The sequence below is a fragment of the Patella vulgata genome, chromosome 4, assembly GCF_932274485.2.
Source record: "Patella vulgata chromosome 4, xgPatVulg1.2, whole genome shotgun sequence".
NCBI classification, from domain to species: Eukaryota; Metazoa; Mollusca; class Gastropoda; family Patellidae; genus Patella; species Patella vulgata.
Window position 1 is genome coordinate 58,240,486 of NC_065882.2, and position 15,094 is coordinate 58,255,579.

Below are 15,094 nucleotides of genomic sequence, written 5' to 3' on the forward strand. Positions count from 1 at the left end.
ATTAACCAGCTTGATTGACTAAACATAACTGGGAAGGCTCCTTTAATAATGTCTAGCACACATATGCTTTTTATTACAGATATGAATTTTGATTACAGTTGTTCAGTTTATTGTTAGCTACTCTAATATTAATATTATTATAAGTACTCAGTTACCTGATGTACAGGACTAGGAGAGAAAGGAAGTGTTGCTATGGCAGCCATCACATGATCTTTTACCATCATGTCAGCCAAACTAAGGTCAGATGACCAAATATAACAAGAAGAGGAGAAACTTGCTTCAAATATAGCATCGGAACCTGTAACAAAACACCATATCAATAACTAATTAAAGATCTATTCCTTCGAGATCAGAGATTCTAATTACATAACCATCGTTAAGAGGAAATATCTAAATAACAGGAAAAAATATCATTTGTTGCCCAAAATAATAAACTTAAAAAGTAGTATATGGGGATGTCATTTCTATTGCAAATCTGAAAAAGCAGCCATTATCACTAACACTCATTTATTTCTAGCCTATTATCACTTTCAGTTTATAATTTCTGTTAAAAGTAAGTTTTGGAGTTTGGAGTAGATGACTTAATTAACAAATCAAAAATTTTGTATTTTTTCCAGTACTAAATTAGTCATGGCATAGAATGCTGTACAGGGAAGCATTTTTCAAAATATTTGCAAAAAAGTATAACGTCACCTGCTAGCTTAAAATTTAAATTTCTATATAAATTACTTACATGAAGAAGATTGTGAAATTGTAAATAATTTACAAAAATAATCAAACCATCGAACCATGTCAGGATTTTCTATATGAATTTGATTTAGTTTTAATCTAAGAGAAAAATAGATATTGTTAAAAACAGTTGTTATAGCTGTTGATCAGATTATCATAGCTCTAAGAAAATGTTTGGTAATACTTTTCTGCATCGACTGGACTAACGAAGATGGGCATACGACATGCAGTGTGCTATGAGGGAAATTTTCTGCTACTACCTACTTTTATATTGAATTCTTACTGTCAAGGGTTCTTTTACATGCACCCCAAAGTGTTCACTGAACCCGTTTTTCATGCCATCTGAACAACTAGACAGCTGTCCTGGTCAGGCCCTCCGTCATGCACCATGGACAGGGGGAACCACTTCAAATATCCTGAGGAATTTTCTCAGCCAACACAGGGAGCGAACCTCAAGGCTAGCGAGCCAGCGTCTTACTCACTGGGACACTGCGGCTGCCTGGTCATATAATACCTTGGCAGTTATTACACTGAAATACTTGATACATTTCAGAATATTTGTCAGAACTCCATCTATAATATTGTACATTCACGATCAAAGCTAACATTGTATTATTCTAGACTACTGAATGTTTGATTTGGAAACTTGAAGTATTTCAAAAATACATACCTGTGTACCTGGCAGTATCTCCATAATGGTAATACTAGTTGCTGATTGGTACAATAGTTGATAAATGTCAGATGGAAGAGGTCTAGGTCATGTATATTAGTTAGTGGGTGTGGTTTTTGAATGACTCCACCCACCTTGACTAGATCTTCTAATACAGGTAAAATATCACCATGTATATTTTCTGTAAATAAACCTTGTCTGAAAAAAAGATGAAATTAACATCAGTAAGAAAATATGGAAGTTGAACATTACGAATTTACAAAAATTGACACAGAATTCTGGTTTGTCTATCAACATAATGGAATGAAGCTTATTGACACTACATGTATTTCCAGACCTAATTCTAGCTTCTATTAACCCCATCAATGTTTGACAAACAAAATTTTGAGACAGCATCCACGATGTGGTGTGAATAGAATTGTGACATAAAACAATAAAGGGAGCTTGTTTCTGCAATGATGACTTGTGGGATAATAATTCTATTTGGTTGGGGTATTTTTTGTTGCATAAAGTCTAGAGTTTACTCGATACTCAACTTTATTGGGATTGAGAGAATTTGATTTTGAGTATCCCCAATAAGACACATTAAATATTTCCACATTGGCTAAATCAAGAATCCTATGATATTGTTGGCATCAATCAATTCATTCATTTATTCGAACTTCGGGAGGAATGTTTAGCCCAGGTAACTTTTTCATCAATAATGAATTTTGAAAATTGTATGTCCATGTGAAATGTAAAAAGTTGGGAGTTAATCCCTTCTATACGGTCTAATAAGCCGTAACTGGGTACTAGTAAGATAAGTGCATTAGTCTGAACGTAATCTGAAAATTATCTTACAAAAAAATATGAATGTTGCCAAGAAATGACATACTCAGGTAACTATGTCACTAACTTCATTTTGTAATCTATGACCCAAGAGAATTTTATGAATCAAATCCAAGATTGAATCTCAGAAAAGCACCAAAGACATTAAAATTATATAACTTGACATTACTTTATAAGTTCTGTGGTAATCAGCAGTTTAATATAACTTCCAGCATATTTTAAACTTTGCCATAACCAGTCAGTCATATTCTGTCTTTCCTCAGCAGATTTTGATCGTAGTTGTTTTATAATTAAATCTAGGAGGTAAACAGCTTCTGTCTTCAAGTTGTGACTCAAAACATATTTCCACAATAATCTGTGATTCTTGTAATCTTCCATATTGAAATCTAGGAGGAAAGATATGATTTAATGATAATGATTGGGTCTCGAAACAAAGCTGGGATGGAAGGATAGACTGATAGAAGGGGTATATAATTAAACTGATATTGTTCATTTATAAACTACATGCCTAATGTTTTATGGATGATCTGCTAAACATCAAAAAAGGAATAATTGTAAGTGAAGTATTTGTGAAAGTGTGTGTGTGTGTCAGGGAGGGGGTTCTTGTGATGCAGCGACGAATATTTTATCATTCCATCCAAATGATCAGAAGCCTATCCTTGAAAGGCCTTTCCTCCTGCACCACCATCAAGGGGACACCTTCCTCAGACAACACTGAGATCAAACACGGACCCCATAGTGAGTCAGCAATTTTCTCAGAAAACACTGACATCAAACCCAGATCTCATGGTTGGTGAGTCAGCAACTTTCTCAGAAAACACTGAGATCACACTCGGACCGCATTGTTAGTGAGTCAACAACTTTCTCAGACAACACTGAGATCACACTCGGACCGCATCGTTAGTGAGTCAACAACTTTCTCAGACAACACTGAGATAACACCTGGACCACATGGTTAGTAAGTCAGCATCTTAGTCATGAAAGATACATTCTTCAAGAGCTAAATTTGCCTATTGCAGGTCTTTCTTTGGGCCTTAAATGTTATATAAATTATTAATTAGACACTTATTAACATATGGTTTAATTTTATTTACATAATTCGCTTGTGCGTAGGGGTCTTTAGCAGTGGGAGGAAACCGGAGGACCTGGAGAAAACCCACGAGGTTGGACAGGCGACCCTACTCCTTGCCACGTACAACCGGGGATTCGAAACCACGCCAGTCGACTCTATGACAGACTTTATGATACAGCGCGCGCACGCTAACCATTCAGCCATCCACCCCCCCCCGGATGTAACAGAGTGCCGGAGTGATCAGAGGTCGGATGTGACAGACTGCACTGTACAAAAAATACAAACAGTGATAACTTGGTTCAGAATAAAGTAATTTGAATGAAATTTTGAATATATTCATTTTGCATTATCTATCATAGCAAGAACAGACAGCTCTTTATATCTAAATCTTACATAATGTATCTTTAAACCACAGTGGGTCCTACTATGTGATGCTTCATATAATATTATTTTCTAAATCTATATCAAATACATCTTTTGAGAAGACATCTTCCGTAAAGTACATGTATTAATGGCTGTTGTCCCACACAAATAATGAACAAAATCTCACCTGATTTTAAAATTATGGTATCAAGTAAAACTCTTTCTTTAGTTTCTTCATCCCAGTATGTCACCCAATCTAACAACAATGCTGAATAAGGCCCATCTGTTTTCTCGGTATTACCATGGTAAATATCACCACATACCTGAGATAGGTCACTCTGATTGTTTGATCGACTTCTGAAGAGTGGATTGGTTTCAGACCACTGAATACTGATAAAAAGATAGGTTGATGGTTTCAATATAAATGCAGTTAAAGGAAATGAAATGAGGTTTAACGTCCTACTGTTCTGTTCCGACAGGGCTAATGAAGACTGGCATAAGCCATACAGTGTGCTATGAGAGAAATCCGATGCAAAGATCGAACATGGCACCTCCAGGTTAATTACAGGGCCACCATGGCTCCTGTGGTTAAAAAAAGGATGATATTGTTTATTATTTGAGACTAACAAGTACATTTCGAAGGGGATTTATTTGCAGATAGTCCCAAAAATGTTGAATTCCAACAAGGGCCAAGAGCCACATCATTTTTTAAACTCGGTTCTCATGCGTTAGGGGTAGCGTCTACGGGGCTCATAAGAAATATGTAGCTAGTCCGTTTTCTTTCCAGCCCAATAGGAGCAGAACAGCTGGATTTTAAACCCCATTTCATTTCAGTTTTCTTTCCATAATATAGGCTGCCACTAATTCTGAAAACCAGTTTGTGGTGCAACAAGTTAAAAGATTTGAGATCTTATTCAAAACTTGTTGTAATGATCCTAATTGAATTAAGACCCTGCTGAACAATATTAAACTTGCATATGTGTAATTTTACTGGTCAGGGTCTATGACAAAAGCATAAAAGTGTGAAAAACAAAAAGAAAATTGTATGGTGGTGCTGACAACAAACCATCCTATGGAAGTATTAATACAATCAATACCTACCTCCTACTATAGGAATTTTTTACAAAAAAAGCTTGGCTGAACGAATGTAGAGGATAATGTTTATTTAATATTTGGATATATTTTATCAGTTCTTGTTGTGTTTGGTTGATGTCATCAGAAGACTGGAGTTGTTTTAATATAAACTGTTGTAAATTATAGTCGTTGACATATAAAACAATATCCCACAGTTTCTCTATATAGTCAAATCCCTGCAGAAAATAAATAAGTGTATTTATAAATAATGTTAGAACAGTAGTGTGTGCTTATGTAAAACATTTATTTTATTATTTCGGACCTAAGCAGATCTTATTTTTAACAACTAATGTATATGTTTATATACAGGCTTTGCCTGTTGTTCAGTCCTTTTCAACTGTTTAAAATATTGTTTTAACTAAATAAAGGCTATATTTACAAGTGACTGTTGTTCAATCCTTTTCAACTGATTAAAATATTGTTTAAACTAAACAAAGGCTATACTTACAAGTGACTGTATTCAAACCATTTCTCTTGAAAAACTAATTACTCACCAATTGTAATATGATAATTTTTGCCATTTCTGTTTCATGCTTTGCTAAATGAGCTACTGCTGTATTAACACCAATTTTAACCAACTGGCTATAACTGGTTTGCTTCCCCTTCACCAACAGATGGTGTTGTAATTCAGGTAAATCATTCTGATTTGCGGCTGCTTCTATCGCTTCCTATAAAATATACAAATTATTAAAGACGCATTATGTAAGAGCTAAATCTGTCTAATACAGATATTTCATTTGGTCTTAAATGATATACAGTAAACTTCACATAAGTCGGATCTAAGTGGACTGACCAATTTTATTCGAGTTAAATCCTACTTGCATCCTTAAAATATCAATCAACAGAAAGAAAAAAACATTTTAGATGTGACCAAGTAGCTTATAATATAATATTCAGATTTCATTTATACAGTTTACCAAATTTCATCAGCTACAGCATCCTTCATACTTTGTAATATTTAGATTTGATATTTATACAGTTTACTAAATTTCTTCTGCCATAACCTCTTTCACATCGATGCATCGATACTGAAGATCAAATACTACCTTATATCAATAAACCGAACGGCAAACAACAGGAGAACAAGTTAACTTCAGAAAAAAAGCAAAAATGAATCAATGGGTTTTTTTTTTTTTAAGTTCAAAGATGTTTGTACAAGAAAAAGTAATATGAAAGAACTTTACCTCAATGCCCTTGTCTAATGGATCTATCTGACTGCCATCAACTTCTTCCATGATACCTGTGACATCTCTAATACTAGATTGTTGTCTGTATGGAGATTTAACATTTACAAGTTTTAAACAGCACCGTAATTCAGCTATAAAATTCATCAATAAATCTAAGGCCTTTTGTAAATCTTCTCTTACGCGATTGTCTCCTTCACTTGTCCCCAAAGACTTTGACACTTCTAGTCCATCATGCAAGTTGTCATAAAGGAAATTCAATGTCAAGGTTAAAAGATTGTGGGCAAAGTAATGTGATTGGTTATGGGAAGCACAATCTTTCACTGTATCAACCAATAGAAATAAAGCAGGTTCTAAGTTCTTTATGTTGCCATAGTGATGAAATGTTGGTTGCCATAGGGATGCTTCTTCTACACTAGCTGATGGTGAGATGGGTGGTTGGTGACTTGAAGCAGAAAATACTGAAATAAAAACAGACATACATGGTGAATAACAGTTATTACTATTTGATGTATACGTGTATTGCACAAACTGAGTTTGTTCTCTTGGATTTTTGTCTTAAGGCTTGTGAGAATAATTTGTTTATGACCTTACATTGAAGTCAAATGACAAATTATTTAAATGAATAACTTGTATTTGAAAATAAAAATATAACAAAAGGCGTAGAAATACAGAATCAATTGACTTACATCTTTCTTTACTCTTCAAGAAGAAAGCTACAGTATCTAATTGTCTATGTTTTAAGCCTACTTCTAGGGCTGGTATAGGTATTGAACCTCTCTCCCATTTATTTAAATGACATAACTGATCAGCTGATGATGCCCCACCATATAACATCATCTGAAATAATTTAATCCAATCTGATCTAAAACACTAAATAAAACAAATTTTGTATAAGTTAGTGGTCTTGTCTAAAGCAATACGTTCCCTAGGTTATTATATAAAACAAATTTTAATATTAAAGGAAATAACAAACCACTTAAGAATAACTATGTGTGTATTTAAAGCAGGATAATCTCTCTCCTCCGTAATTTCAAAATTATTGTACAAAAGTGCCAGGTAGTACAATAATTAGTTATGTTCTACTTTTGTTTTAAAAAAGCAAGGAAATATCTTCCAAACTGACACAGCAGTTCAACTATATACTGGAATGATCATGGTTCCCACTGAACCTAATTATAAAATATCAAACTGATAATTACCTTACTGACCAACTCTTCTTGTGTGTCACTCTTTGATATAAAAATTAAATACTGTCTGGATATGACTAAATGAGGAAAATCTGGCTTGTTTGATAAAACTATTTTCTGATCTGAAGGAACACTGAAGAATCAAGTTTAATATATTACTAAAGGTGTTGAGAGAATAGTTTTCAATCAAACTAAAACTTATACCTGTAATCCAATTACATGAACGACAGAGACCAAAAGTCAAGCACTCTCGATAATACTGTAACTTCAGTTCATCGGAATTTGTGTACACATTGGCGTGCATGTAAAAGATCCCTTCATGGAATTCAATATAAGAGTAGGTCATAGTTGAGCTGTCCGGGCAAAATCCCCCTTATAGCACACTGTATGGTGTACATGTATGCCCGTCGTCATTAGCCCAGCCAGTCCCTTATAATACTGCACACATGGACGACACAGACCAAAAGTCAAGCACTCTCGATAATACTGTAACTTCAGTTTCCGGCGTGGTTCTCCCTTGTCAGTGATGCAGGACGGAGGGGCTGACAAGGACAGCTGTCTAGTCGTTCGGATGTGACGAAAAACCAAGGTCCCGTGTACTCATTGGCGTGCACGTAAAAGATCCCTTGACAGTTGGAATTCGATATAAGAGTAGGCCGTAGTGCCGCTGTCCGGGCAAAATTTCCCTCATAGCACACTGTATGGCGTATGCCCGTCTTCATTAGCCCAGTTCGGAGCAAAACAGTAGGACGTTAAAACCCATTTCATTTCATTTCATTGCATTTCTGTAACTTCAGTTCATCGGAATTTGTGTACACATTGGCATGCATATAAAAGATCCCTTCATGGAATTCAATATAAAAGTAGGTCATAGTTGAGCTGTCCAGGCAAAATCCCCCTTATAGCACACTGTATGGTGTACATGCTGCCCGTCGTCATTAGCCCAGCCAGTCCCTTATAATACTGCACACTTGTTTAATACTTGACTCTTGTTTGGTGATAAAATTCTGAAGTTGTATTTTGTTAGTATATAATGTTAACTTACCTATGTGAATAAAATTGTTTTTTGGGTAAATCTATAATACACAGCACTTGTTTATTATCTACATTTTGAAACACAATTGATACAGTTTGTTGATTTATAACAATTTGCTCAACTTTATCGTTTTCAAACCTTTCTGGGATTGGATAAATTTTGTCAAACATTGCAGATAGCATTTCTGTCTTTGATTCAGAAGTCTTTGAAAAACCCGAGATTTTGACACCTTGCTTTGATGACTTATCAAACAATTGTTTATACCAGGGTTCACTTCGTTTCTGTATATCTCTGTTTAAATCAGACAAATTTTCTTTCCACACTTGATCACCAAAATGACAAGTGTAGAATGTTTGATTGATGGAGTAGTTGTCGGAGCTTCTATTATTTTCGATCAAACAATTTGGATTCGATAGAATGAAGTCCTTAATGTTAATATGATAAATCATTTTGTTACTTAATATCAACAGGTACGACAAATCATGAGACATTGTCCATGACAAGATATTTCTCCATTCTATTTCCATTTTATTTAAATTTATTTTCCAAATAAAAGAATTTTTTACAACATCATATGCAGCTGAAACCAAATTAAGGAAAATGAAAAGAAACTATGTTACATCTATTTGAAAGAGTTTGAGCTCATAATTAAAACAAGCTGCGACCACACATACAGATTAGACATCAACAATCAAGATACACCTTGCAATATTGAGTATATTCATGTCATATACCTATTAAAGTAAAAAAAAAAACAACTGCCATTTTGAACCTGAAGTTATACTTCAAGATCAAAGGTTTTGATATTATTTGTTATAACTGAATATAGAAAAAGATACAAATTTGTACTTGGTCAGTTTGTAATACCAGTAAAGTGTCAGCCACCATTTGATACAGACATGATTCATCAGAATTTTTAACAGGTAAAATGAAGACTTCAATTGTATAGGGGTCATCCTGACTGACTTGCACTGTTGTGATAATACTGTTGTTTACTAATAATAAATCATTGTTTCCTACACAATGAAGAATTTTTACAAAGTTAACTTCTTTGATACCTGAAATATAGACAAATTAATGTACATACATTTTAATGAAATAAAATAAGGTTTAATGTTCTACTTTACTGACGCATACACCATGCAGTTTGCTACAGTGTATGACACTAGTTCTTTTACATGCACGCCAATGTATGTCCTGGACTGCGGTTTTTCATCCCATCCGAACAACTAAATGCAGTTCCTTGCCATACTCTACAGTCTCCATTATGTACCATGCAAGGAAACCCTGAGGAACTTACTCGCCAATACCAGGATCAAACATAGGACCTCCAAGTTAGTAAGTCAGCGTCTTAGTTACTGAGCCTGCACTGCTCCTACAGATTTAAATATATTTTCAAAACAAGTGGCTTATATTTATGAGTTTACTATGTCCACACACAGCTTTACACATCAGAGTTCAGCTTATGATAATGTAAACTGTTAACGCCAGTCGAAGGGTGGATGAAAGTTATGATATAACTCCACCATGTTGCTGCTCGTATGAACTATAACCAGCGGCTGCCAGGCAGGATACGCCCACATTTTCGAGAGATGGATAGAGAACAAGCTAACAAGAAAGTGATTTTTCCTACTATCAAGGGCCTTAATTCAGGAAATTACAATTCAATATGCGCGAATATCTAAAGGAACTGAGATCTTTGTGTTATAAACTTACATTTCAAGTTTCAACAAAATCGGATAAAAATTGTGACATTTATAGGGTCCACAACCTTGATATACCATATTTTTACGCTATTTGAAAACAAACGGCGGCCATTTTTTCTGTCAATTTTAGGTTGATTTTCACGAAATTCGAATTCAGTCTTCCTTAGGGTGTAACAGTGATATAATAATACAGTTTATTAAATTGGATAAAATCATGACCTCTATAGGGTCCACAAGCTAAAAACGCGATTTTTCGTACAATCAGGGGCCATAATTCAGGAAGTTACGGTCCGATATGCGCGAATATCGAAAGGAACCAAGATCTTTGGATTATCAACTTAGATTTCAAGTTTCAACAAAATAGGATAAAAATTGTGACCTCTATAGTGTCCACAAGCTAAAAACGTGATTTTTCGTTATGGTCCGATATGCGCGAATATGGAAAGGAACCCGGGATCTTTGGGTTATAAACTTACATTTCAAGTTTCAACAAAATCGGATAAAAATTGTGACCTCTATAGGGTCCACAACCTTGATATACCATATTTTTACGCTATTTGAGAACGAACAGCGGCCATTTTGTCTGTCAGTTTTGGGCCGATTTTCACGAAATTCAAACTCAGCCTTCCTTAGGGTGTAACAGTGATATAATAATACGTTTTGTTAAATCGAATAAAAATTATGACCTCTATAGGGTCCACAAGCTAAAAACGCAATTTTTTGTACAGTCAGGGGCCATAATTCAGGAAGTTACGGTACGATATGCGCGAATATCGAAAGGAACCGAGATCTTTGTGTTATAAACTTACATTTCAAGTTTCAACAAAATCGGATAAAAATTGTGACATTTATAGGGTCCACAACCTTGATATACCATATTTTTACGCTATTTGAAAACAAACGGCGGCCATTTTTTCTGTCAATTTTAGGTTGATTTTCACGAAATTCGAATTCAGTCTTCCTTAGGGTGTAACAGTGATATAATAATACAGTTTTTTAAATTGGATAAAATTATGACCTCTATAGGGTCCACAAGCTAAAAACGCGATTTTTCGTACAATCAGGGGCCATAATTCAGGAAGTTACGGTCCGATATGCGCGAATATCGAAAGGAACCAAGATCTTTGGATTATCAACTTAGATTTCAAGTTTCAACAAAATAGGATAAAAATTGTGACCTCTATAGTGTCCACAAGCTAAAAACGTGATTTTTCGTTATGGTCCGATATGCGCGAATATGGAAAGGAACCCGGGATCTTTGGGTTATAAACTTACATTTCAAGTTTCAACAAAATCGGATAAAAATTGTGACCTCTATAGGGTCCACAACCTTGATATACCATATTTTTACGCTATTTGAGAACGAACAGCGGCCATTTTGTCTGTCAGTTTTGGCCGATTTTCACGAAATTCAAACTCAGCCTTCCTTAGGGTGTAACAGTGATATAATAATACGTTTTGTTAAATCGAATAAAAATTATGACCTCTATAGGGTCCACAAGCTAAAAACGCAATTTTTTGTACAGTCAGGGGCCATAATTCAGGAAGTTACGGTACGATATGCGCGAATATCGAAAGGAACCGAGATCTTTGTGTTATAAACTTACATTTCAAGTTTCAACAAAATCGGATAAAAATTGTGACGTCTATAGGGTCCACAACCTTGATATACCGTATTTTTACGCTATTAGAAAACAAACGGCGGCCATTTTTTCTGTCAATTTTAGGTTGATTTTCACGAAATTCGCATTCAGTCTTCCTTAGGGTGTAACAGTGATATAATAATACAGTTTTTTAAATTGGATAAAAATTATGACCTCTATAGGGTCCACAAGCTAAAAACGCGATTTTTCATACAATCAGGGGCCATAATTCAGGAAGTTATGGTCCGATATGCGCGAATATGGAAAGGAACCCGAGATAAAAATTGTGACATCTATAGGGTCCACAACCTTGATATACCATATTTTTACGCTATTTGAAAACAAACGGCGGCCATTTTTTCTGTCAATTTTAGGTTGATTTTCACGAAATTCGAATTCAGTCTTCCTTAGGGTGTAACAGTGATATAATAATACAGTTTTTTAAATTGGATAAAAATTATGACCTCTATAGGGTCCACAAGCTAAAAACGCGATTTTTCGTACAATCAGGGGCCATAATTCAGGAAGTTACGGTCCGATATGCGCGAATATCGAAAGGAACCAAGATTTTTGGATTATCAACTTAGATTTCAAGTTTCAACAAAATAGGATAAAAATTGTGACCTCTATAGTGTCCACAAGCTAAAAACGTGATTTTTCGTTATGGTCCGATATGCGCGAATATGGAAAGGAACCCGGGATCTTTGGGTTATAAACTTACATTTCAAGTTTCAACAAAATCGGATAAAAATTGTGACCTCTATAGGGTCCACAACCTTGATATACCATATTTTTACGCTGTTTGAGAACGAACGGCGGCCATTTTGTCTGTCAGTTTTGGGCCGATTTTCACGAAATTCAAACTCAGCCGTCCTTAGGGTGTAACAGTGATATAATAATACGTTTTTTTAAATCGGATAAAAATTATGACCTCTATAGGGTCCACAAGCTAAAAACACGATTTTTTGTACAATCAGTGGCCATAATTCAGAAAGTTATGGCCGATATGCGCGAATATCGAAAGGAACCGAGATCTTTGGGTTATAAACTTACATTTCAAGTTTCAACAAAATCGGATAAAAATTGTGACCTCTGTAGGGTCCACAACCTTGATATACAATATTTTTACGCTATTTGAGAGCGAATGGCAGCCATTTTGTCTGTCAATTTTGGGCCGATTTTCACAAAATTCGAACTCAGCCATCCTTAGGGTGTAACAGTGATATAATAATACGTTTTTTTAAATCGGATAAAAATTATGACCTCTATAGGGTCCACAAGCTAAAAACGCGATTTTTCGTACAATCAGGGGCCATAATTCAGGAAGTTACGGTCCGATATACGCGAATATCGAAAGGAACCAAGATCTTTGGATTATCAACTTAGATTTCAAGTTTCAACAAAATAGGATAAAAATTGTGACCTCTATAGTGTCCACAAGCTAAAAACGTGATTTTTCGTACAAACGGGCCATAATCCATGAAGTTTCGATCCAATACATGCCAATATCGAAAGGAACCGAGATCTTTTGAAGATAAACCTATATTTCAAGTTTCGTCAAAATCGGATAAGAATTGTGACCTGTAGAGTGTCCACAAACAAATTGTGGACGGACGGATGCCCAGGCGTCCGGACAGACAGGGGCGACGACAATATACGTCCACATGAAAATGTGGGCATATAAAAACTGATTCTTTCAGTTATCACTTAATGCATTAGTTACCAAAATAATTTATCATAAGCTTTCTATTCTGAATAACCGGGTTATAATAAATAATATATCATCATTTTGTTGTTGAGTGAAATTCCAAGACAAATGGTTACAATAAGCATAACCAAACTACAGTACATGTGCATGTAGCTAAGAAAAAGAAACATATTTCAATAAAATAATTCTCACATTAGTTACTTACCAGCTTCAACTAACTGCTCTTGTAGATCTTTAAATGGGATCTCATTGATTAAAACAAATGTTTTGTTTACAGCTGTATATACATAAATCTGAATATTGTTGTTTTTATCAATTCCATGAATTTGATTTGATTTACCATCAAAACTGAAACTTAAATTTAAATATTCATATAAATTGTAGGTTTATGTTCACTTTTAGTAATAATAGCTTGATGGTTCACATAATGTAAAATATCATTGACACTGTTAGAGTGCTTCACACAGCCCAATTTAATCTCTAATTATCAAAAGTTGAAATTACCTCAACAGATGTGTACAGTTTTAAAAATGAAATTCATGTAATCAATTTAGTTATTTGCATTAAACTGTAAACATCTAAACTGATTATAAAAAAGCACTGACACTCAAAGCAGGTGATATCTACATATCTATCAAATAATAAAGAACTATAAAAAATTTAATATTAATAAGTCAGAATTACGGTAATATTTAGATTGTCCGTAGTAGTGTAATTAACAAATTCAGAAAATATGTTTGGTTTATTTCACAATTTGCTATTTTATTAATTGTACAAACAAGAGCAGTATCTGTTCGTTTGGTTGAATTTATATCTCCGAGTAAGACACAATACCCAACAAAGAACATATTACTGGTCATATTTTGCTTTTGCAAGATTATCAAAATATTCAGTGAACTAGATTTCTGTCTCGCTGGCTATATTGTTTTGCATAAAAGTGGTCTTGATAACCCAGGCCTGCCATTCAATCAGAAAACAGTCAGAGGGCTGGTTTAATTTGATTAATTTCCAAACTAGGGCAAGCATGTGAAGAAGATGAGGAAAATTATGGAAAGTATTCAGATCCAGTCCTAAATAGAAATGTAGGAGTCTATCTTCCCCATGCTTACAGTCGAATCATAAACCAGTAGCTCATCACATTATTCAGAATTATTGTAGTTTGGTTGTCACTATATTGCTACTTATCTTAGCATTATGCAAATTGATTAGTATCCTATATTAATTCAATAATTTTAATTATTATAAGTATTCTAGTAACATGTATTGTGACGTAAACTCATCCCATAACTCTTTATTATATATATATATATATATATATATATAGTAGAATAAATGCCTGAAGAGCCGCTATCGCAGTGAAAATGTTAGCATAAAAATGTAGTTTTATTTTGCCATCTTTAATTTCAATTATATATATAAAGCAATATGCCAGTGTTCTAGACAATAGTTACAGTTTGCATTGTTCATCGTTTTTATGGAAAAAATCGCGGTTCACCGGAGAATCTTTACGGCCCTATAATATAATAGTTTATCGTTTATGAAATTATGTACGTACCTGCTCAATAAAGATGGCAAAATTTGTAAACATTGTTTGGTTTTAGAATTTAAGACATTCAAATTGCCATCATGGTCATGTAAGAACATAAACTGGCCCTTGTAATCGTGGTGTAACTTTTGGGTTTCGTTTAGATGAATAATTTGATGTAATCGAGAAATTCTACATTGCAAACTTGAGGATTTTTCATCTAATTTACAAATAACGTCTCTGTGGGTCGCCATCTTGTCTGTCACATGACCTGTAGAATGTAGTCATGTGCTGTCCAGTCCAAAA

At 34.4% G+C, this 15,094-nt stretch overlaps 1 protein-coding gene across 1 annotated transcript in view; it reads right to left on the bottom strand.

Moving 5' to 3' along the window:
* LOC126817801 (spatacsin) overlaps window positions 1-15,042 on the bottom strand; it is a 42,761-nt gene extending 27,719 nt beyond the window's left edge. Inside the window, exons 1-14 of the mRNA XM_050544950.1 lie at window positions 14,819-15,042; window positions 13,469-13,617; window positions 9,046-9,264; window positions 8,216-8,786; window positions 7,183-7,303; window positions 6,670-6,820; window positions 5,981-6,441; window positions 5,291-5,464; window positions 4,764-4,972; window positions 3,850-4,052; window positions 2,397-2,613; window positions 1,400-1,597; window positions 734-828; window positions 156-298 (exon numbers count right to left, since the gene is read on the bottom strand). Of these exons, the coding sequence (XP_050400907.1) occupies window positions 156-298; window positions 734-828; window positions 1,400-1,597; window positions 2,397-2,613; window positions 3,850-4,052; window positions 4,764-4,972; window positions 5,291-5,464; window positions 5,981-6,441; window positions 6,670-6,820; window positions 7,183-7,303; window positions 8,216-8,786; window positions 9,046-9,264; window positions 13,469-13,617; window positions 14,819-15,042 (3,135 nt within the window). The remainder of the gene's footprint in view (window positions 1-155; window positions 299-733; window positions 829-1,399; window positions 1,598-2,396; window positions 2,614-3,849; window positions 4,053-4,763; window positions 4,973-5,290; window positions 5,465-5,980; window positions 6,442-6,669; window positions 6,821-7,182; window positions 7,304-8,215; window positions 8,787-9,045; window positions 9,265-13,468; window positions 13,618-14,818) is intronic.
* Window positions 15,043-15,094: the final 52 nt, after the last annotated feature.